The sequence below is a fragment of the Homarus americanus genome, unplaced genomic scaffold, assembly GCF_018991925.1.
Source record: "Homarus americanus isolate GMGI-L3 unplaced genomic scaffold, GMGI_Hamer_2.0 scaffold50165, whole genome shotgun sequence".
NCBI classification, from domain to species: Eukaryota; Metazoa; Arthropoda; class Malacostraca; order Decapoda; family Nephropidae; genus Homarus; species Homarus americanus.
This window is the reverse complement of record NW_024748747.1, coordinates 1564565-1588161: the sequence shown is the minus strand read 5'-3', so window position 1 is coordinate 1588161 and position 23597 is coordinate 1564565. Positions and strand designations below refer to the sequence as shown.

The window sequence follows — 23597 nt, the reverse complement described above, 5'->3', positions numbered from 1 at the left end:
CTCATTAAAGTTAGGTTTATTAAGCTGTGTCAAAAGATTGTCTTTAAATGTAATTAATATTTTCTGCTTCTTCATCCACAGAGGATAACCCGTATGAGGCTCGTCCTTGTCCGGTGTGCCACAAGCTTATCAGCAACCGTGCCAACCTCAAAAAGCACCTCAAGATCAGACACTCGGCCCAAGAAGAGGCTCTCTGCCTTTATTGTCGCAAGGTCTTCCGCAACAAGTACTCCCTGTGGACACACATCAACTCCTACCATCCAGGTGTAAAGTCTGCCAACTCTCATGACTCTACTAATTTAATAGATTCCAGCATTGCACTGCCAGGTAGCAGTGGTAGTAACCTCACTAGTAGTAGTAGCAGCCATTCTACTGGATATATGGGACAGTAATGCTTAACTGTTCAAGGTTTTTGAAATGTTGTATGCTCACAATTCTGAATTCACTTGTCCCAATCTAATTAAATTATATCTCTTAATATATTGCTAAGTGGAAGGAGCTTTGAAATATATAATGAATTGGAATCAGAAACAATCGGATAATTCTGAAATTGAGTATTATCTCAAATGTTAGGGAGCACTTGGCAGCGGAAGATCATGCTGTCATTCATACACAGGTGAAGGGTCTTACTTAATGAAAGTACTGTACGGGTCCTAAGTTCATGTCCCTACACCTGGAGGCCTGAGTTGTGTGCCCCACGTTACACAGTTCACTGTTACGCTGTTTGTGCAGGTATGTTCATCAGGTTTACCAGTCAACGCTCTACCTCAGTTTTATATCAGTAGTAGCTTGTAAACACAGCCACTGATGACATTTTGGAAATTAAGCCATTTATATGGAGATCTGATAGTCCTAGCCATAAATATTTATATTCTATATGAAACAAGCCTTTTTTCTCAGTTGTATTATTACAACAGTCTAAATGGCTGGAATATCCTCCATATCAAATGCATCTCTGCAGAACAAAAGGAGGTTATGTTTACAAGTGTGAACTCCGCAAAGTTTCAGACAATATTAGATGGTCGAAGTAGCCACTCTTGAGAAGAAAGTGGTGTGCGCCTTGGTCCCACACCTAAACATGCACCCCCTAACCTCAAATCCCCAAACCCTATCTCCACCAGTTGTGTCTGGTGGTTGTGCTGTGATGCAGATATCTTGTCCTCATATTGCAGGGAGACAAACGCTAATGACATGTTTTTCTGGCGGTTCTGATGAATGTCTTTTTTTTTTATTTTACTCTACAAAATGTGATTCAGGTCGTCCAGAGACTCTCTGGGAGGTGTTCGTGAAATTCTGGGTGTTGAGTATTAATGTACGGAGAATATAAGTAGCAGCTTGATACTCTGGCAACCCAACCACTTCTTAGGGCTTGTCCGGCATCTGAGCGACCTCAGCAACTGGCTTTCAGGAATGTTTTATATCTCCAATACCATTAGAAAAGAAGCAAGTACACTGACAGCACTACGTTGGTACTGTTTGTAATAATAATGTTATAAATAATGATATTGATAATAATAATAATAATAATAATAATAATAATAATAATAACCTGGAGGATCCTAGAATGCTCAAACTACTGTACAAACCTTTTACCTCATCACCATCAGTCACTTTTCTGTTCTGTAGCCCACATCATTGTTATGTTTTCCACCCTATCAGCTTCATGCAGTATTTAATCTGAATTAAATTGTAAAATGATCTAAAAGATAGTGCTTCTGCCATCCCATAACTTATTAGAATTATCAGCTCAACCTTGACACTCACTTCGAAGCATGAAGAATTTGGGCACTTATCAACAGGGTTTATCATTCATGATCAGGGAGTAAAGTACCTGTCTAAAAGGTTGTGCTTGGAAGTGTTGGAACCTTAGAGTAAAGATATTTTTAGTTTTGTAATTCTTATCAATATCATGTACTTTTATGATGAAGCCTTAGTTACAGAACAGTTAGTTCTCTATTTGAGGTAGCTAGAACACACACACACACACACATACATATATATATATATATATATATATATATATATATATATATATATATATATATATATATATATATATATATATATATATATATATATATATATATATATATATATATATATATATATATATATATATATATATATATATATATATATATATATATATATTTCATGTAGATCCACAATGAAAACGTGGATAAGATAAATCTTGATAAAATCACACGGGAAAAGGGAAACAACGTACCTTAGCTTTCGTCTTTATTCAAGACATCTTGAATATATATATATATATATATATATATATATATATATATATATATATATATATATATATATATATATATATATATATATATATATATATATATATATATAACAAAAACTATTCCAGGATTTTAGGTTATTGAGTACCATATGTTTTCTTTTTAAAAATAAAGAGAGAAAAACTCATGAAAGTTTTGATAATGTTCATGATACCGTAAATAGATATCATAGATCTGTTTGTGCAATTTTCTGAGTAACATACATTTATTAGAAAGAAAATGTGAAATAGTTGATTTGAATTTATTGGAAAAGCTATGTTTTTCTGCATTATATCCTCAAAACCAACCCCTGCTCTTCCATGCACACACCTGTCCAACATCTTATCAGCGAGCCATGAAAAAGCCAATATATTTTTTTATAATTTCTTGCAGACATCAACTCATAATTAATGTCTGTATTTTTCCACATACTACAATGAATGTATGAGGGAAAACATAACATTTAAGTAGTTTGCCTCAGTTTGTAGATTTCTTTATCATTAGATAGATAATTTGTTCTAATGGAAAGATATCACAAACTCTCAAGTACTTTGAGTGTCATGTTAAAAAAATGGCATTAGTAAATCCAGTTTTAGTTCACTTGAATTCCACTTTGTCAGGCTCATATTTCAACCTCAGGAATCAGGGCAGGGACCTGTGGTGACACCTAGGGCACATTATTCATTACTTTCTTTGCTGGGGTAATGCTTTTGATCATTATTATGGTTACTTTATCATGTAAGTTGTATTGGTTTTCATATAACCAATATAAGATTACATGTTTACATAGCCACATAACTACCTTTCACCTCTTTTCTTTTTTGTTATAAATTTAGGAGGGGCTGCTCAAAATATACTAAAGGCAGACTAATGATTTTGTACCCAGTAATCAAAACCAGACTCTTCCCCAACATCACTGTTTATAAAATTTTGCAGTTTGTGCAGTCCATGAGAAAAGCTTTGTTTTTCAAATTATTTCTGTAAGTAATCTTGAACAGAGTTGAATATATTTTTCAATGTTAACAGTATTTTGAGAATGTGAGTTATAATGTTACAAATCTTGTCCTAAGTCTGGACCAGTGTTTTTGAGGTACCTCTCCTTCATCATGCGTTCAGTACAAACAGTGTCATAATCAGGAATAAAGTCAGGAGTTTCTGTGCATCTTTTCCACTAGTAAGCAAGACTCGGCCTCCGTCAATGCTGTATGTCAGTGTAATTGCTGGTTCTTTGTAGAAAGTATGTTTATATATATATATTTACAATGCATCCCAAAGTACATTATAATTATTTGATGCAAAGTAGATTAAACAAAAATGCTTGTTTGGTTATTATTTTTGTGTTCATTTTATGAAAGCCATGCAGGTTCCAGTCCATAGTTAACTAAGCGGTGGCCAGGGAAATTGTCCTCGTGGTGCTGATTGATAGTGTGCAAGTAGATAATCATTATAGAAGGGAACAAAGTGATATAATCATAATATTTTTTAATAAAAAATAAATTTTTCAAAGAAGTTTTACAGTGAGGGAAGTTAAAATAATGCCCTCATTACCATTAATGGTTGTTTTTTTAACCATGTATAAACAGTATCACTGCTAGATGGTCTCCCCCACATTCTCAGGCTCCTCACTCTTCAAACTATAATTTTCACAATTTTCTACTTTTAATTTTTAAAAAATACTGCCCATATGTCATGTTACTTTTCCCTGACATTTAAAATGTGGTGGCACATGCAGAATCAATTTCGTGTATTTCTGCCCCTGTTTGTCTCAATATGCTTCCATGCCTCTATTTTTCTTTCTATGTATACTAGTTGAGGCAACCTACATTGTTTTCTCACAATGTCATTTCTTAATGCCAACAAGTGACACTTGTTTCACTTATGTAATAGAAAAGACAGTACAGTATACAGAGATCTTCTTAAAATGTTTTGGTCAGTGCTTTTGGGTGTTTGACATTTGAATGTGTCAACATAGTAGGCAGATAGGAGCAAAGTATTTAGGGAATATCTGTACACTGTACTTCCCTAGCCCACCTTGCTGCCAGTACAGAAAAAGTTTTACATGGCATAGTTTTTGCTAAGCAGTGTACAGTATATGTGGCCATTAACAAGAAGGAAAATATACTTTTTATTTAAAAAATTGAGAATTTATATATTGTTTGCATAGGTATTTATAGTAATAAGAGTATTTTGATATTTAAAAGTTTATTTAAAATTTTTGTATCGGCCTGCTAATTGAGGATATACTGTACAGTATATAGTATAATATTTCATAATCCTAAGTTGACGATATTGCTTCTGCAGAGGAATATCTCAATATTTTCTTTAATATTACACTAAAATGCTGCAAAAGCATCCATATATGATAGGATTTAAGAGTGACTACGTGTGTTGATAGGTAATGTAACATCACCTATAATAAGGAAAATGTTAGACCAATTATTCATGACATTTCCCTGGCTTCCGCCTTCACACATACCGGTATCTTCTCTACCTCAGGAATCAGACGTTATAATTAGGGTGAGTCAACAAGATATGGTCATATGATCTGAATGAATAGCATGCTTTATGTCAATGATATACTGTATGTACAAGAATACAAAAAAAAGGAAATCAGCAATAATAATTTTTATCATCTTTCTTTCAGTGTTTTTTTTTCTCTTAGTGTTTAAATGCTCTTCTTTTTTAATATTAACATTATTAAAGTATATGCTCAGGCAATCTAGCTGTACCTCATTTAACATGATGGATGTACACATACCCTGATGCTCTTGATATTTACTAATTCAGATAACTTTATGTATTGTACTCTCACAAAATTTCACTCATTTTAAAAGGAAAACACTGCAAGTGGGAACTTATTATAGCTGATTTTATATGCCTACTTAAATATGTTGTTTCAAATCATGTGGCTATATTTCGATCACTTATCCAGTATGCTGTATCAACTGGAAGAACCAAAGTGTTTCGTTGGATTCTGTACTCATTTACAAAGTGCAATTGAACGAGCATTTTGGGAAATGTATTTTATCATGTGCCGTTGTGAGACAGTTTATTAGATACTACAGGGAATATTTTTACATTTACATACGTTTTTAATAGTAAGTTCAATGTCCATTTTCATTAGGAAGGAATATCATGAAGTGTTTCACTGTAGTTGACGTGATATATCTTAGTTTATTCACGTATGTACGAATCATCTGTTTTTTGTATGTGGATTAGTTTTGTCCACAAGTTTTCAGGTATCAAGTAAGCTGGGTACTTGCCCCAGCCAACCTACCACACAATGCTGTATCCTGTCTGTCACTGTCTGACAGTTCTTGGATTTATACACTTATTTTTATTATATTATTTCCCTAGTTCTCCATCGCCCCAGATTGCATAATCCAGTCTTTAATCTTACAATTTTTTTCATACTCCTATTAACTTGATTGTAAATAATGTTGCTGGGGCGATGTGAAATATAGTTGTGTGATATAAGGCTTATGGTGCGCTGATATACTGATTATTTCTGTGTTTGTTATGGCTGTTGCTTCATTGTTAGGGCCATTGTTCGTGTTGTTTGCTTCGTTTCTAGCCGTTGGTCATTGCTCGTTACCTTGGCCCAGGATACTCTGTTATATAAATGGACAGCATTCATTGTGAGTTACAGAGTACAATAATAAATTGTCTAATTTTTAAAGTCCTCTACTTACTTTATAAGATTATGTTAAGGAAAACTTGGTTTGAGGCAGACACTAAAATTATCAGATTCAAGGAATTTAACATAATTATTTAAGAAATGTTTAATACACCAATGCTCATCATTTTCTTGATAAATACAGGTATACCAAGACTTCTTGATAACTCATAACTTGTTAACCTGGAAATTTCAATAAAAATGTCAACTTTATTTTCCAGGAATTAATGAAGTGAAAGACTTGATTGTCCAGGACTTAGTTATCCAGAATCTCACTTATAGAAGATAAATAAAAATTCTGTTGTCCATATGCTGTATTTCGTAGTGGTTAACTTTGTGACTGTAATTGTTTTTTTCAGTGTGTACTTGTCTTTAATACAAAATGCAATTTGATACAAAGAAAAGGGAGTTAAGTAATGAAGATTCATGTGAACTAGATCCTGGGTAATTAAAGTGTTGTATATATTGGTGTATACTGTGGTGTAGTAGTCCTACACGCTCATTAGTTATATTCAACATTATGAGGTATTTGTAGTTTTTTCAAATATTTTCTGCTTTGTTACTTATTTTTCTTGAAAAGCCATTCAGATGCCTCATTGCTGTTGAGTTAGTTAACACTGAAATTTCATCAGTGTTTTTAACCTTAGAAAGTACTGTTTTGGGTATACGAAGGAACAGACTGCTCAGCGCACCATGAACTTAATCTCCCATAAATATTTAACTTTGATGTCCGATATTTGGCAGAATCTTATGATTGTATATACCCCCTATTTTGATGTTCGACGCCTCAATCTGCCTGGATGAGAGGACGACTGTTTCCGTCATTGCTCAAGGAAAATGCCGTGAAATATTTTGAAGATTTACTGTTCCTTGTGTCTTGTTGTCTGTTAGATAATGTGTTATTAAATTGAAGTATTTTTATCTTGTGTACCAATATTGTATTAGGACTCAAACATCTGAAATAGCTTTACTATGAGTTAAATCCTTGTATTACTATTAAGTTTCAAAATTATGCTGTGTAAAAATGTTTATTTCTTGTTGAGGATATAAGAATTTCCTCGTTGAGGTAAGTTGACATGATGGAAAACATCGAAGATATCTTTTGTATACTAATCCCAGAATCAGTGTATCAACATGTTTAGAAGAATATTTTTTTTAGTTATCCAAGTCTGCTCACATTAATTTGGTAAAGTAATTGTATGTCATAGATAGAGCAAGTGCACTTTTCATGTTAGTAAAGTGCATTTAAACAACATATAATTGAAAGGAAACTCTTATCTAGCTATCTATGGAATGGTTTAATCCATGTATACATTAATCTCTTTTATGTTATGCCTTGGGATAAGGTAGGTAAGGAAATTGTCCTCAAGGATACTTCTTCAGAAACTTTTACATTCTCCACAAAAACCAGGTATGTGGTGAGTTGTAAAATCATCCAGTTTCATGCAGTATGTATATACATTTAGAGGCTGATGCTGACAGAATCTTCACTTACAGTCCATTTGTCACTGCACCTCTGGTAGCACCAGGATAGTAATGTAGATGTGAAGATTTCTTGGATTTAGGGAGTCAGTAAGTGGAAATTTGGGCTTGTAAAATTGATTTAACTTTCATTAGTAATGATTCATTACATGCTATCAAAAGTTCATTTTTCTAGCTTTCTTTTAAGAAAGCCTTGGAAATTCCTTAGGGTTGCAAATGCGAAAGTCTCAAGTATACTGTGTGATTTTTTGCTAGCTTTATTCAATATGTTGGGCAAAGGTAGATAAATGCATTACCCATCCACTGAAGGCAAATATATATTGGATTTATGGCTGGGTAATTTATATTATATTTTAATTTCAAGTGATGATGATTAAGAGAACAGATATAATTTTTTTTTTTAATGGTATCGTGATGGAGTAATGCATAGGTGGGGTCTGGTAGATAGGGAGATGTTTTATTCGCTTATGTGATATTTCTGTGTGATGTCGGACTCGAGGTATTAATGCTGAGCTGTGGCTTTGCAATGTATGTTATGTTGTCAACACTGTCACAGAGCAGAGGGCCAGTGCCAGAAGAAATAAGTTCAAGAGGTACAGTCAAATCTTGGATAACTTACCTCATAGTGAAAGTTCCAGATAGCTGAGTTAAACTTATTTCCTAAAAGGTGATAAAGAATACAGATGCCCCAAAAAAAGCCAGTGAATTATGTTGTTCAACTACTGGCCAGTGTGTGGTTCACTGGAGTGTTTGAATCAGGTCACATAATGTCGCAATCATGAGGAAAGTATAAGATATTATGCTTGTGTTAAGATTGTGACAGCAGCTACATGAATCAAGGATGTATTCAAGAGATTTAGTGCTGTACCTCTGATAACTACCTCGGTTACCCTAAGGTTTAATAATTGTTGTGAGTGGAATTCTCTTGTAATTAATATTACGGAGAATGATTGTGATAAGTGTTGTTGAACACTGACATGTGCAGGTTCTTTGACAATATAATTGCTCTAAGTGTAGTAGAATTGGAGCCTGGAGCTCTTGGTGCTTGTTACTGAAACCTCTGGTTAATGTGTTCTTTTAATATATTTATTTTAAAGGTGACTCCATGAAGTTCCTGTAGAAGGATATTTACAGATGGTAAGGTTTACTGGTTAGGAATAAATTAAGGGTAAATAAAACACACCCACACACACAACTACTACAACAACAATTTTTTTTTTTTTTTAAACGTGGCCTCCAGCCTCCCCCAGTAGCCACACCTTCGCTGCCATTTTATTACCTTAATATTAAATATCCTAATACATAAGTAGCTATCCTAGCTGTGTTGAATTAGTTGAGCCGCAGATCTATGCGGCATTCAGTGACTGTAGCCTCATAGTCAATATCTGCAGCTGTTGTCGGCATTGGGGCCGAAGCTCTTGTTCCCCTGAGGCTTCGCAAAGCCGACCGAAGGATAGAGAAGGACAGTCGACATCTTATCCAGGCTGTAACATAACTTCTGGGCTGCTGCTTCTGTTTGGAGATCACCTCCGCGAGTCTGGCGTAGAAACATCTTGCACTTGGTCCCATCCCACCAGAGGTTGTGAACACTAGAGGAGTGAAGCTGCCTTGATCAACGTTCTGAATTCTCTCCACGTATGCCCTTGTCGTTCTCGTTCCTCCTGTGTGCAGCATCGAGAGCTAAGTTACGGTGACATGCGGCCATTGGATAAAAAAATCCTGATGTCGAAGAAGGCTCGCTGTCCCCGCGTCCAGAATCCTCGAGCACTGTTGTCAACAAGGGCTTCGTTGGATGTGTTTGAAGTCCCATGTTGGAAATTCTCACCGTCCAATGGAAGGAGGGTCGGTTCTACGCTGACATCACGGCAGATTTCCTTTAACATATGTGCTGTGAGACCCCTTACTTCGTCATGCCTCATGCATATGAAGCCCCCTTTCTTGCACACCATGGCGTGATCGACGTCATAGGAAGAGCCACACACGCATTGGGAGGGCAAACCTTCTACTGGCCAACCATACCTTAGAGCATTGGCATCTGTAAATTCTTGTTTATTGAGACTGAAACCATTTGCCCTTATCGGTAATGTAGTTAACCAGTTCGAGGTACCCACCTCCTGCGCTATAGCTAATTTTTTTTTCAAATTCTCTGGTACTTGCAGCAACAGTTGCTGCAACTTATCACTTTGGCCGTGCTGTCGTTCTGTCGTAATGGACCTTCGAATCTTGTGTACTTCACTGGTATCCACCTCCCCTGTTGCGTTCTGAGCTATTATGTGGTCCGTGAGGGCTGCTACTACTACTTCTATTACTACTACTACGACTACTACTACTGCTGTACTACTACTTTGCTATGTGATGACATATGTAACATATGTGATGACATCCAGCTGTGAGACAATGCTATGAGTTATTAAGGTGACTAAAGAGGTCAATACGGCACCGGCAGGGTCGTTCACTAATGTTGCACCTGTGGAGGGCTACATCTAGTGCGGGAGAGGTGACGACAATGTCTTTCTGGCATTGGTGCTTGTCTGCCTCGGTTTGTAGTCGGGCTAATTCGAAAGTATTGACACCCTCCCGTGTGGTGCTCATCCAAGCGTTACGATGTGGAGTAATCGTCTCTCAGGTGAGGGGTTCGATTTGGCACTTTTTCAGGTTTGTCTTAAGACTATCCTTATACCTTTTCAGTTGTCCACCAGTGTTACGTTTACTATTCGTTAGGCGACTGTTAGTCTACTATCGTCCATGCAGGTAACATGGCCAGTCCAACATAGTTGTTCATGGATAATGGTAACCTCGATGCTCCTACAGTTGGTGTCGGCGAGAATACTGGTAGGTATTTATTTTCTTGTTTTCCAAGTGAACTCGGAAGATAGAATGTAGACTACGTTGCTGAAAGTTTTCAAGTGCTTTAAGGTGCCTCCTGTATGTGACCCATGTCTCGCTGCCACATAGCAGGGTGGGGAGGACCACTGCTCGATATACGTGCAACTTTGAAGATAATTTCAGCTCCCTACAGCTGAAGACACGGGTACAGTCTGCTAAAGGCTTGAGATGCACATCTGATCTGATGTTGAATCTCTTCATCAATGTCTGTGGTGGTGGACAGGTGGGAGCCAAGATACTGAAAGTGGGTAACATTAGAGAGGGTAGTACCGTTAAGCTGGATGGATGGTGGAGGTGTGGCTGAACCAGGGGCAGGCTGGATGTCCACCCCGCCAGCTAAATTGGCACTGGCAAGAGTGAGGAAGGCAGCCAAGAATATGGAAAAGAGAGTTGGTGCCAGTACACATCCTTGTTTTACCCAAATTTGGATGGGGAAGAACTCAGACTGGGTGCCATTGTGCAGGACACTGCCATTGATATCATTGTGGAGTTTCCTGACAATGGCGATGAATTTCAGTGGGCAACCAAAACGGCCAAAGGGCTTCCCTGTTGACCAAATCAAAGGCCTTGGTTAGGTCGATGAAGGCCATGTACAGGTCACGATGCTGTTCTCTGCACTTTTCCTATGTTTGGCGGGCAGCAAAGATCATGTCAGTGGTGCCATGTGATGGTCTAAAGACACCTTGAGATTCTGGAATGAAGTTTTCCGCCTCAGGAAGAAGTCTGTTTAGGAGGACACGGGCGATAATCTTGCCAGCTACGGACAGCAGCGAGATCCCGCAGTAGTTACCACAGTCTGACCGGTCTCCCTTATTCTTATAAATATTGACGATGGAAGGATCTTTAAGATCTTGGGGATTTCCTCCTTTTACCATATATTCTCCAGGAGAGTGTGGAGTTGGCTAGTAAGCAGAGGTCCTCCTGCTTTATACACCTCAGCTGGGATTCCATCATACCCTGAGGCTTTGTTATTTTTCATCTGTTTGATGGCAGTAGCTACCTCATCCAGGGATGGAGGATAGCTGAGATGTGTCAGTTCTGGATGCTGAGGGACCTGCTGGGTAGTCAGGACATCCACATCGGTGTTTCGGTTGAGCAGCGAGTGGTAGTGCAATTTCCAGCTCTGAAGGAGGCCTTCTTCGTCTTTAATTAGGGAGTTACCGTTGGATGAGTGGAGGGGCCTGCGCTATGAGTGATTGGCCCATAAAATGTTTTAGTGGAATTGAATAATTCACACATCTTGTGTTGATCTGCAAGTTTTTGCTTTTCACATGCTTTATATATAAACCAGTCGTTCTTTAGATTGCGAAGTTTACGCTGGGCCGCCGCTTTCTTCTTGCGGAAGGTATCAGCTTTGGTCCGAGACTGAGGGTTGTTCTGCCAGTCAGTTAAAGCAGCACATTTATCATCAACGAACACATTGATTTTCAGGTTATTTTCATCAAACCAATTCTGGTGTATTCTTTAGATCTGGCTGAGGGTCTCTCTGCAGGTTTTTGTCATGACTGTGTCGAGAATATCCAATTTGGCACTGGGATTTGGGTTGTTTGTTGTCAAGTTGTTTATCAGTCCATGTTCGAGCTGCTCTCTGAAAGCATGTGCTACTGCTGGATCCTTCAGACTCTTAGTGTTAAAACTCTTCTGGAGGCTTGTTGTCTTCGCCGTTCTGGGGCAACGTGAAGTGAGAGCTTGGTTCTGACGAGCAGTGGTCTGAGCCACGCATTGCTCGGGTGATGAAGACATCTCGGCGATCACTTTCTCTGACAATGATGTAGTCAATGAAATGCCAGTGTTTGGATCGTGGGTGTTGCCACACACCCTTGAACTTGTTGGCTTGCCTAAACAAGGTATTGGTGATAGTGAGATTGTGTGCAGCACACTTGCTGAGGAGGAATAGGCTGTTGGGATTACACTTGCCTAGTCCATTTCTCCCTATGACTCCCTGCCAAATTTCAGCATCTCTGCCAACTCTGGCATTGGTGCACAACCTTATCTTCACTGGGGATAGAGGTTAGCCCTCTGTCAAGGTCGGTTTAAAAGGCCTCCTTGATGTCATCCTATGCATCCAGTGTTGGGCAGTATGCACTGATGAAAAAGGCATAGCGTGAGTGATTCAGTGGGACTCTGAACGCCATGAGGCGCTCGTTGATCCCAACAGGCATTTCAATTAGCCTGTTTAGGATGCGTTGGCGGATGGCAAAGCCAACTCCATAAATGCGGTTCCTCTCCGCAGCAGGCTTACCCTTCCAGAAGAAGGTATAGTCATACCCCCGTTCTGTGAGTCAACCCTTGTCTGGGAGCAGGGACTCACGAATGGCTGCTATGTCGATTTTATACCTAGCCAGCTCATTTGTGCCAGTATCCAGAAGGGTCCTCACATTCTATGCAGCAACCATAAGAGGTTGTATAGTTTGATTTTGTTTTAATCTGGGATTATAATTGTGTTTTTGACCGCATAAGGATGACCTTACTTGGTGCGGTTACCCAGCCAGGTTGGTTCTTTAGGCAGGCTATGTTTAGGGCACCTTTTCTAGCCCTCTCCCCATGTGGGGTGAACAGAGTGGCTCCTAGAAAGGGCTGCTCAGCCGCACAGAACAGGACCGGATTGCACTGCTGCCTAGATCCCAGTGCATACACAACCATCTTATCTGTGCTGCCCATGTGCAGAGTTGTGACTAGAGACTCCCAGCAGCCATCTCTGCCTGTCCCTGTTGTCCCGCATCTGTCTTCATAGGACTTTTGGGGGGGATAGGGGTTTGATGATGATGAGGAGTATGATGAGCTGGATGATGGCTGCGCGTGAGTTGATTTATGTGGTGAGGCAGGAGCGCAGGCTGCAACCACACATCTTGGCTCTCCCTTTTCCTGATCCAGTGGTGCAAGTGTTGCAGCAACTGAGGAGAGGGAGAGTTGCAATGGACTGCCAACAGCCCAGTTTGTTGGGCTTCACCTTAGTAGCCTGTCCATCATGCATTGCCTTTATCCACCTGTGTAGTTGTTGTGTTCCCATATTGGTCACCTCTTCTGCCTATACCGCCACTGGGGTCTTGTTGGAGCTTTGTAAGCATGTCTGCCTGATGCGGGGCTCCACCGCAGATTTTTCGTTTGGAGTTTACTCCTGTAGCCTTATACCTACCAAGGTTAATCCTCAAGGTAGCAGGGCAGTGGTTGGTAAGCGCCAGGACGTGTCCACATGCCAGTGGGCTATGCCTCGTCCCTCTAAGGCCCACTGCTATTCTGAGATCCCCTGCTGGTCTAGCCTGGACCCACGAGGCACCCAGTTACCGTGTGTTGCCACGAGGATGCACAGCAGGGGTCTTGATGGTGAAGAGGCTGTGTACTAGTAGGGGAAGACTTATGTAAATTGCTTCCCTGTTCGCCACGAGGGTTAGCCAGCGGCGGTAGCTGAAAGTGAGAGGAAGCAAGCAGTGATTTCACCTTAACACTAACATAATGCTGCCACACTAGATGCATTACACCACCCTGTGTACACACATTCATTATATCTATGCTTGTGATTATGATTCTATCATATAGTTTCTTCTTTAACATCAATTACTGAACAAAGTAACTTTTCCATCTTTCTCTTGCTGAATCTTACAGATTAATGGCTAAAAGAAAATGCTGTGAGTGGAAAGGAATGAAGCAAAAAATGATATCAGTGGCATAGTGGGGGTGGGTAGGAGTTATGGGGGGTATAGTACAGGGGCCCCCCAAGTTTGCTGATTTTTATTTTGTGGTCCTCTATTATTCGCGGATGACACTCTGAATGTGCCCAAGAATGTCTGTGGTAGTTTTAAAGTTGCCGTCATTTTCGCGGCTGGGACAGGGAGCCATTCGTTCTAGAGACAGTAATTTCCTTTACCTGTATTTTTGGGGGGGGGTCATCCTTCTACATCCTGTGCAAGGTGAAGTGCAGAAGTGCTTACAGCGCCCATCTGGGAAGCATGCTAAGTTCATGCTTGCCTTTATGTCTCATGAGTTAAGGGCGCAGAAGCCTAAAGGGTCATAGGTTTTTTGGTCAAGGGTGTAGAAGCCTGAAGAGTCATAGGTTTTTGTCCGCAAGTTATTGTAAGCTCCAACAACTTTCCCTGAATACGAATTTGCAACTTTTCGATTTACAACAGGTACCTACTTTACTGCTAGGTGAACAGGGACCAAGGGGGGCTAGGAAGTGTGTCCAAACAACTTTCCACCAGCCCGGGAATCGAACCCGTGACATCTCGCTTGCGAGGCAAGAGCGGTACCGCTCTACCACCGACGCGCCCCTTTACCTGTACATGTATTGTAAATATGTATGTGTGTGTGTAAACACACACAAAACACATACAAATAAATAATAATTGGAAAATCCTCTCACAAATAATCAGAATTTTTTTATTAAAAATGTGAGTCTACCCTCAAGTCCATGCTTTATTACTTTATTAATAAAGCACCTTCTTGAGGGTTGACTGTCACATTTTTAATAAATTTGTTTCTGATTATTTGTGAGAGTATTTTCCATTATTATTTATTTGTATGTGTTTTGTGTGTGTGTCTCTACACACACACACACACACACATATATACAATAGAGTTAAAAGAAATAATTGTCCTAAGGGCAAACACATAAAGAGAATATACATTTCTTGGTACACAAGTAAAAATGTAACACCATTACCCCCGGGTCCGCAAATGTTATTTGCAGATTTGGCGATTTGTGGCCATTTTGAGAACCCAACCCCCGCAAATTTGGGGGGGCCCCTGTATAGTCCTTGTGCATAGGCCTGGGGAGGGGAGCTGACAGTTGCTTATGAAACCTTTTGGAAAGTCTTGAATCAGATGGTCTTTCTTTTGAAAATATTTGAAGTCAAATACAGTACAATATATGATAACAACAGTCATAAATGGACACATCAGCAGTGTTTACTTTTATAGGTAGTACTTTTATTTTTTACTTTTATCTTCTTCGCTACTTGGGCGGTCGGACACATCTCTGTTACACACTGTTGGCAAGTACTGGGCATGGACTGATTCTTAAATGTATCTGTACCTGCACCAGTGTTGTTCAAGTCTGGTATTGAAAGAGCTCACACTCAGTGCCGTCACAGCACTCTCCGACAGATTGTTCCTAGAGTTTACAATTTTCGCTTCAAAAAAGTTTGACCTCACAGTTTTCTGGACTTGTGGCTTCTTCAATCTTGAGCTGTGACCCCTTGTGGAGCAGGCCTCTGCTAGTTCCAGGTATGGACACTCAACTGAGTAGTGACCTCTGAGATGTTTATCCAATTAGGTCACCCCTTGCCTGTCTACAATGTAAGCTAGGTAGTTGCTGGCATTCTAATCTCTCTGGGTAACTGCTGAGAATGTGACATCAATATACTGTAGGTATGCCATCAAGTCCCAAGGAATTTTTAGAATTCATCATAATGTATGCTGAAGATGTTTTTCCTGAATTATAAATTGCTCTAGTTTTGATGCTTAGTGTGGCTGCCTCAGTGACTTCTTGCAGGCAGATGTTAAGCAAATTGAATATGATCAAAAGCCACCTTAGGTCAACATTGATATGGGACCACCTCTTAGACCTCGCCTTTCATTCTATCGAGGAAACTGTGTCGGAATTGTCAGTGTTGAAAGTGTTGTGGATAAGTTTGCTGAAATTAAGGCACAATTTTTATTTATTTTTTTTTTTTTTAGTTTTGTAGTACAGGTTGTACCTCTTTAGTCCGGCAACCTCGGGACCTGGCCGGTGTCGGACCATAGAAATTTCCGGACCATGGAAATTGACCCTCGAAACACCCTACATAAAGCATAAAAACATAAGATAGGAAATAAGTAAATAAGAAAAAGTAATACTGTACTGTTAAAATACTATTTCATGTACCTTTAATGCTACCATAATTCTGCTTCCAAAGTGAAGTGATGGTACTGTAACTCAGATTACAATTGAGTTACATCAGGGATGTTGGCCATTGGGCAAACTAAAATTGTTCCGGACCACAGAATGCCGGACTAGAGAGGTACAACCTGTAATCCTGTATTGAGCTGTACAGTATTAGTTCCTGTAATAGACATTAATACAGAATTGCCAAATTTATATATGGCCAATACAGTACAATCATTTCAGTTATTCTAGCCATTTATCATAATGATAATGATTATGGAAAATTCTAAATTATAACTGTGCAGTAAATGTATATCAGTAACACTTTTATTATGAAAATGGGGGAGAGGTGGGAGCACAGATAGAGAATTGGATATTTGGTAATACAGTTATCTGCTGTATATGGTGGGGTTTGTAAAACAGTACTATTGGGCCTTATCCTCCAGCCTTTTTCTCTATGCACTACCAGAAAAAGGTGAGTTTCCTGCAACACAAGCTTTACATTTTTCTTATATGGGTTTCTAGATGGTAAACCTTATGTCTGTTGTCTTTCGTTGGTGAAAATTATACACGAGTAAAGTAAATACTGTACAGTGCTATAGTGTGCTTAGTTTTCGGATGTTAAACATTAACCAGAGGCTTTTGTATATGGAATATGGCAAAGCTTGAAAGTCCAAATTGTGATTTAGGATAGTATTAATTAAATTTAAAGAAGGAGAAACTGTTGAGTCAGTATTGATTGCAGGGAATATGTTATGATAGAAGTAAGACCTTATGGAAGACATACCTGGCACTGGCATCTGACATGTGGTGCATCTCTGCAAGACTTCCCTTTTCAATCTATTGTCATTATGTCAGTAAGAGTGGACTGGTTTTGTGTCTCCTTTATAGAGGTTGAATTTATTGCAAATACCCTGTATTTGATGTGCTTGATCATAGGTGCAAGTGACAGTTTTACTCATGCTGTAAGTTCTGAAGAAAATACTTAGAGTGAAGCTGTTAATGGTGAAAATAATGTGCAAGGTTTGAAAGCCAGTCCCTCTTGATCAATAATCAGACACTGCCGCATGTTAGTTTAATAGCTTCAGAAGCTTTGTATGCTGTGATGGTAAAAAGTAGGATATCAGGATGCTGTAGGCATTTTGTGTAGGATCTTAAGAGCAGCCAGCAGGTTGGTGGTGTGTTACTCCCCTGTTGGGCTGCGGAGGAAAATATGTACGGGGGTATTTAGCAAGAAGTTCCATTATAGTTATGTTACAAAATAACTGAATGTATTGTAATTACAGAGAACACTTAATATAACCACAGTGAAGTAAGTTATAGTAAGTTAAATGAGTTACATAAAACTCATTCTTACATATACTGTACAGTACGTACTGTACTCTGCACTAACAAAACTCATTATAGAATTTTCTTAGTACTGTATTCATCACATATTTGTATAGATTAAAGCATATTGTTGATGCTCCATAGCAAAGTAAAATTGCACACTCAACATAGAGCCAATAATTATGATATGCAATAGTTATCAAGATGATAAAAAAAACACCTTATTTATCTCCCCTGAAATGTTTTCCTCCTCCTACCTCTTGGTGTTGGTGCTGAAGGTTCTGGCTGACTAAAAATGGGATTCACAAGCTGCATTTGTGCTGATTACCAAAGTCAGTCCCAAGGATATTGATATACTGTATGTGGTTTTGCTGTAAGCAGGTCCTAGATTTTTTTATGTTAATTATGATGAAGGTCTGTTCAATACAATGATGAAGTTCATAAGTGACAAAGGTAAAGGTATGCAGAATGGTGAAATATCTGACTTGTTCTATTTCTGTCTTCAGTATAGTTATTAATTTCTTAAATGGAGGCTGATTACAGTCTTCTTTACATATATTCCTCCCCAATTATCCTACTATGTTGTAGCAAAATGTCTTTTAAGTAGTAATGGTTTTGTTTTTAGATCCTCAACGAGGCTTATATACCTATTTGCAATTTGTTATTAAGTCACAGTGAAGGTAATGAAAAAATCAAGTTACCCAAATTGAGATACTGTATACCTGAATGTAGTAAGGTGAGATAATTAAGATTGTGCGAGAGAAAGTTCTAGCCAATAAGGAAGAGATGCAATTCAACAGTTCTGTGATGGATAGCGCATTAAATGCGTGAAGGCTGACCTATTCTGACTTGGTTACCTGTATACAATAGGGTTAACCAAAAATTTGAAATTTCCAATTTTTAAAGGATATGCTGTACTGTATTGTACTGTACATTCAATATATTGGATGGTAATTAGATTCCAGATCTTAAAGCATCAAGTCAGAATGGGCTTATTAGCAGAGATGTGCTTAGAGCAAGCAGAAACAAGAATAATTTTTGTTTATGGAAGGAATATGATATTCAATGGAATGCATTGAAGTGATTCAGTCTGGATGAATTGAGAAACTGGTAATTTACAATGGTTTGTTTTAGCATTAGGTTTGCAATTCTTTCACTTTAGTTATTAATTAATATAGATTACATAAGACCAAAAATTTCAACTAAAAGTGGCAGTGTGTAAAACTTATATTTATCATCAAAAATATCTTTACATTGAGCTATAATACAGTACTGTACAGGCAGCCCCTAAGTTATGCACACCCACACTTATGAATGGGTCCCAATACTGTATATTCATCACAAAAATCTATAACTAAAATCCCATTTTTTACATTACAGGTACTTTATTTACAGTATTCACTTTATTTATTATTTATGGGATATTAATGTTGTTTTGTATGGGCAGGGTTGTGTTCCTGATTATAAACAGATCAACTTACGAACAGGGTCCAGAATCATAACCTGTTTGTAACTCAGGGACTGCCTGTACAGTACAGTACTGTACATAATTTTTTTAATTTTTCCTTTTTGTTTTTAGCATTGGTACATTTTCTTATACAGTATATATTTCATAATTTAGATATACAGTACTCATATTCCCTTTTTATCCTATTGTCACAGAAGTAAGAGTGAATGGACAATAAGCAAATAAAACTACTGTAGTCTGTAGTTGCTCATGGGTCTGGCCACCACTGCAATATAGTTGGAGAAGTCTTGTGAGAGTGAAAAAAGAGTTTTTGATGCAATTTTACTTCACATTACAGTATTGTATAAATTAGTTTCTTCTGCTGTCAAATGGCTAAAAAAATTATCTCTCTTTGCATTATGGTTTCGTGTTTTTTCCCATCCGTGATAAATGTAAACTCCCCATCTCCTTAGTAGTACTTTACCTCATAGGAGAAAACTTATCATAGGGGTGATGGATTGCTCCCTTAGTACAAAGAGTCCATATATGGTGTCAGATGCGAAGCAAGATTTAAAACTAACCCTTTTATCATAAATTTGGGGAATAGTTTAACATTTCCCACTGGAAGTTGTCATCCCAAGAAGAGAAGTTTGCCAATTACTGTAGTTATTTTGTCTTTATATCCAACATAGTGTAAAGTCATTTGACAATCATGCCTCTGATCATCATGAGAGGATTGATTGTACACTTCTTTTCATAATTTTGCTTTCAATTCATTAATTCAGCAAAATTTTACATAGAGATCCTTATCTGCACACACAGATAATAGTGATTACCCGTAACTCCCATCATGCTAGTAGTCCATCTCTCTGGAAAGCTTGTCAATGCAGTAACCCAACCAATTATATTTCAGTGAAACTTACTCTGTGAATGTAACTCTAGAAGGTCTCAGATGGGATTTTTAATCAGGTTTACTTCAGCATTTTGAGGAGTTTGAACCTGTTTTGTCACTGTGGGGTCAGGTACACTGGACCCTTTGAGCCAAGTTGTTGTCATTACACTTGGGAATATCTTCTTTACTATGTATTCTTTTGTAACACTACAAACACAACTTAATGAGAATAACTTGTATGGATAGATTTATTTTTCTGAAACTTAGACTTGAATACTGTACAGGGTATTTATCATTACTAAACAAAGTGCAAAACGTAAAATTAAAGTACAGTCTGTACTGCATCAGAGATCCAGGTCACAGCTAAGGCTGACCTTTATTCTCACCATATACACTTGCCCACTTGCCTTGTACTACTCTCCCTGTCATTGACTACCTTTCTCAGACTTCTTTACTTCTTGATTCACCTCACAAAGGAGTGGGAAATGATTAATGATGATAAATATAAATGTTTTACTGAAAAACTACTGTCTAGTGCTAATTTGAAGTACAGTACATTGGTACTGTATTCAGTTTATTCATGAATTTTAATCATAGACCTATACTGTACTCCATTCCTCCAGTTTTCCAGATGGTGCTGAAAGTTTAATTGATTAAACTTGAGTATTGATATAAGTCTTGATCATAATTTTATAATGTACGAATTTAAGATGAAGAATAGTATTTGTGCTCTGAAGTGTTGGTGAAAGTACACACAGATATACATTTAATTCAAAATCCTTGTTGTCTAAGACTAGTAATGCTGATAGCAGAGTCATAGGCAATGAATATTTTGCTTTGTGTACTGGGTGGCACATTATTAAAGGTGCTTGCTCTGAGCACCCTGCTCTAAGTTATGGACTTCAGGGTAAGCTTAAAGTTGGACCCTGTTTGTGTTAAACACATTAATTTTCTGTGATTGGTTTAGGTTATTGGATGTAGATTTGGGCAAAGCCAAAATATTATTACTTCAAATTTTTGGATGCAATTTATGATTAGAGAGTTGAGGTGGTGGTGATGCCTGGTAGGTATCACACCAAGTGTGATAGTGCTGCTGACACTCTGATTCATGGTAAGTACTTTACTCTGTATTTACGTTTGTTTTAAACTGGAAGATTTTATTTCTTTGGGCAGTGTTATCACTCCTTAAATTTGAAATTTTTATTGTCTTATAGTGAGATACTCTATACTGTATTTGTTAATAGTCTTATAATCCTTTACAAATTTACAGTTGCTAATTGACATAATTTTGAAGAATGGTTGTCATAGTTCTTTCATATTAGAACCAGTTACATCAGGTTAATTACTTAGCAATATTTTGTTATGTAAACATTTTAAAAATTTTGGTCTTCTCATTGAAATTTTTTTTTTTAATAGTACGTATCATATATACAGTATACAGTGAACCCTCACTTTACGCGGTTAATTCAACCCACGGCAGCCCGCATAAAGTGAGAAATGCATAAAGTGAACAACATAACATATGGGATTAATTGAAATAGAGACCGGGCCGACCCCCAAACTCCACTTTTTCAGGCACAATACCTACGTTGTAGTAAAAATAACTTCTTAATTTTATGATGGTATGCACACACAATTAATAATTAAGAGAAATATCAATAATATTAGGTTTTTTAACACTTACATTAGTAGAAAAGATGGCTGGGCACACGGGGATGGGGGGTTGGTTCCGAGGCAGAGAGCAGATTATTGGCCCTCACCTGTATCACTTGTATCAATTGTATCACTATCCACCACAGAGGCTTGCAGGGCCTCTTTGTCAAACCCCTCAAAGTTCATATAAGTCCATATCCTCACTATAATTATCACTATCACTGACTTGGGCCGGCTGTGGTGGGTGGCGGGTGAAGAACTCGGTAATGTTTTGATGACTGGGCGACCTTGTGCGCACCCTGCTCACGCCGCTCTCCGCGTAAAGGAGTACACGCACCGCGGAATGTGAGCATTCCGGTTTCGGCAGGGTACCGCGTAAACGTGGAAACGCGGAATGTGGGACCGCATAAAGCGAGGGTTTACTGTATATATTATAATTTTGAGATTTTATTTCTTTAAAAGTATGTGACAATTATCAAAGGAATATAATTACATGCATATGGCTGTTGAGCAGGAGACCATTCTCAGATGGGTTTTCAATTATAAGCTTGTCCAAAAAACTTATTCTCAGTCGGAAGTTCTGTATTGCACAACAGTTATGTAAGTGTAATGATGGCATGCTGTCATGTCTTCAGTCAGGGTCTCAGGTACTGTCTGATTGAGGATAAAGTTTTCCAAACACCCACAGGTTCACATGGTTTGGATTAGTGTTTATACTAGCCAGGAGAAATAGACCACCAATTTGGCTTATTGTATAATTACAACTTAAATTTTCCTATGGGAAGAGATAGTTAGAGTGCAATGAATCCAAAGATTGACAAATATGCATATATTTGTCAATGGTGAGAAGTACCACACCTGGGGTACATCACTGACCTGGGGTACGCTCACAGACAGTATACGTAGTGTAATATACAAGAGAGGGCCAAGGCATACTAGTTTTCAGGGGGTACATAAGGTAAGTACTTTAAAAAATTCAATTTAATATACATATAGGTACAGGTTGGACCTCGTTAATCTGGGAAGCTTGGGATCAGACCAGTTCCGGATTATAAAAAATTCCCAACCATCGAAGCCGAGGTTAAAAAAAAAAACCACACAATGCCCTGACCAATGTACCACTGTCTAATTTCTTCAGTATAGACACATTTTCTAAATTAGTTAAAGTCACATGCTTACACTTCGCCACATTACAACCACTTCCCCTGCTTGCTGGTCTCTCGGGAGGCATATTTAGGGGTATTTAAAGGTAAAATAGTGACAACAGCCACTAGAAGTGAACTATGACAGACGTCTTGAACCATCGAAGCTGCCGGACTATTGAGTCCTGGATTAGTGGGGTCCAACCTGTAGTATTATTGTTATTATACAGTACTAGTTTGTTTTTTTAATTGGAAATTTTTTCTTTTTTTTTTCATTTCAATGTACAGTATATATATACAGTATATATATATACACACATACACACACACACACACACACACACAACACACACACACAACACACACACACACAACACACACACACACACACACACACACACACACACACACACACACACACACACACACACACACACACACACACACACACACACACACACACCCACCCATCCACCCACCCACCCACCCACCCACCCACCCACCACCCACCCACCCACCCACCCACCCACACCACACCCACACACACACACTATAGTCTGGTTTTACGCGGTTAATTAGCATGTGTTAGTTTCTGCTCTTGTTGTTCTGTTCCACCTCGCTGCTCACTGATGTCATCATCTTCCAACATCTCGTCCGCAGTCACCTCAGGTTGCCTGATTACCTCCAGGATGTTGTCGTTGGTGGTCTCGGAGTAGCCTGCAGCTCTTAACACCTTGTGCAGCCTCTCTTACATTCTCCAATGCCACAGCAACAGACTGAGCCTCGCCAGCCATCGCTTTACCTCATAGCTTAAGGCACGTCGCACCTTCTTGGGTTTGGGGCGGCTTGGACCAGGTAGTTCAGGGCTTCTCGGGGGTGGTGGGGGTCCAGCGGAAGCCATTGTGTAGAAAGAAAAAAAAGCACTGGTTCCTGGGCACGAGT

The 23597-nt window shown here is 38.5% G+C and overlaps 1 protein-coding gene across 2 annotated transcripts in view; it reads left to right on the top strand.

The window, feature by feature from the left end:
* The window catches only part of LOC121880395 (protein abrupt-like), a 131150-nt gene extending 129170 nt beyond the window's left edge, over positions 1-1980 (top strand). Inside the window, exon 7 of one of the 2 annotated variants that reach the window (XM_042387580.1) lies at positions 82-1980. In XM_042387580.1, the coding sequence (XP_042243514.1) occupies positions 82-392 (311 nt within the window). In that variant the 3' untranslated portion in view covers positions 393-1980. The remainder of the gene's footprint in view (positions 1-81) is intronic. The other variant, XM_042387584.1, reaches the window with a different exon arrangement.
* Positions 1981-23597: the final 21617 nt, after the last annotated feature.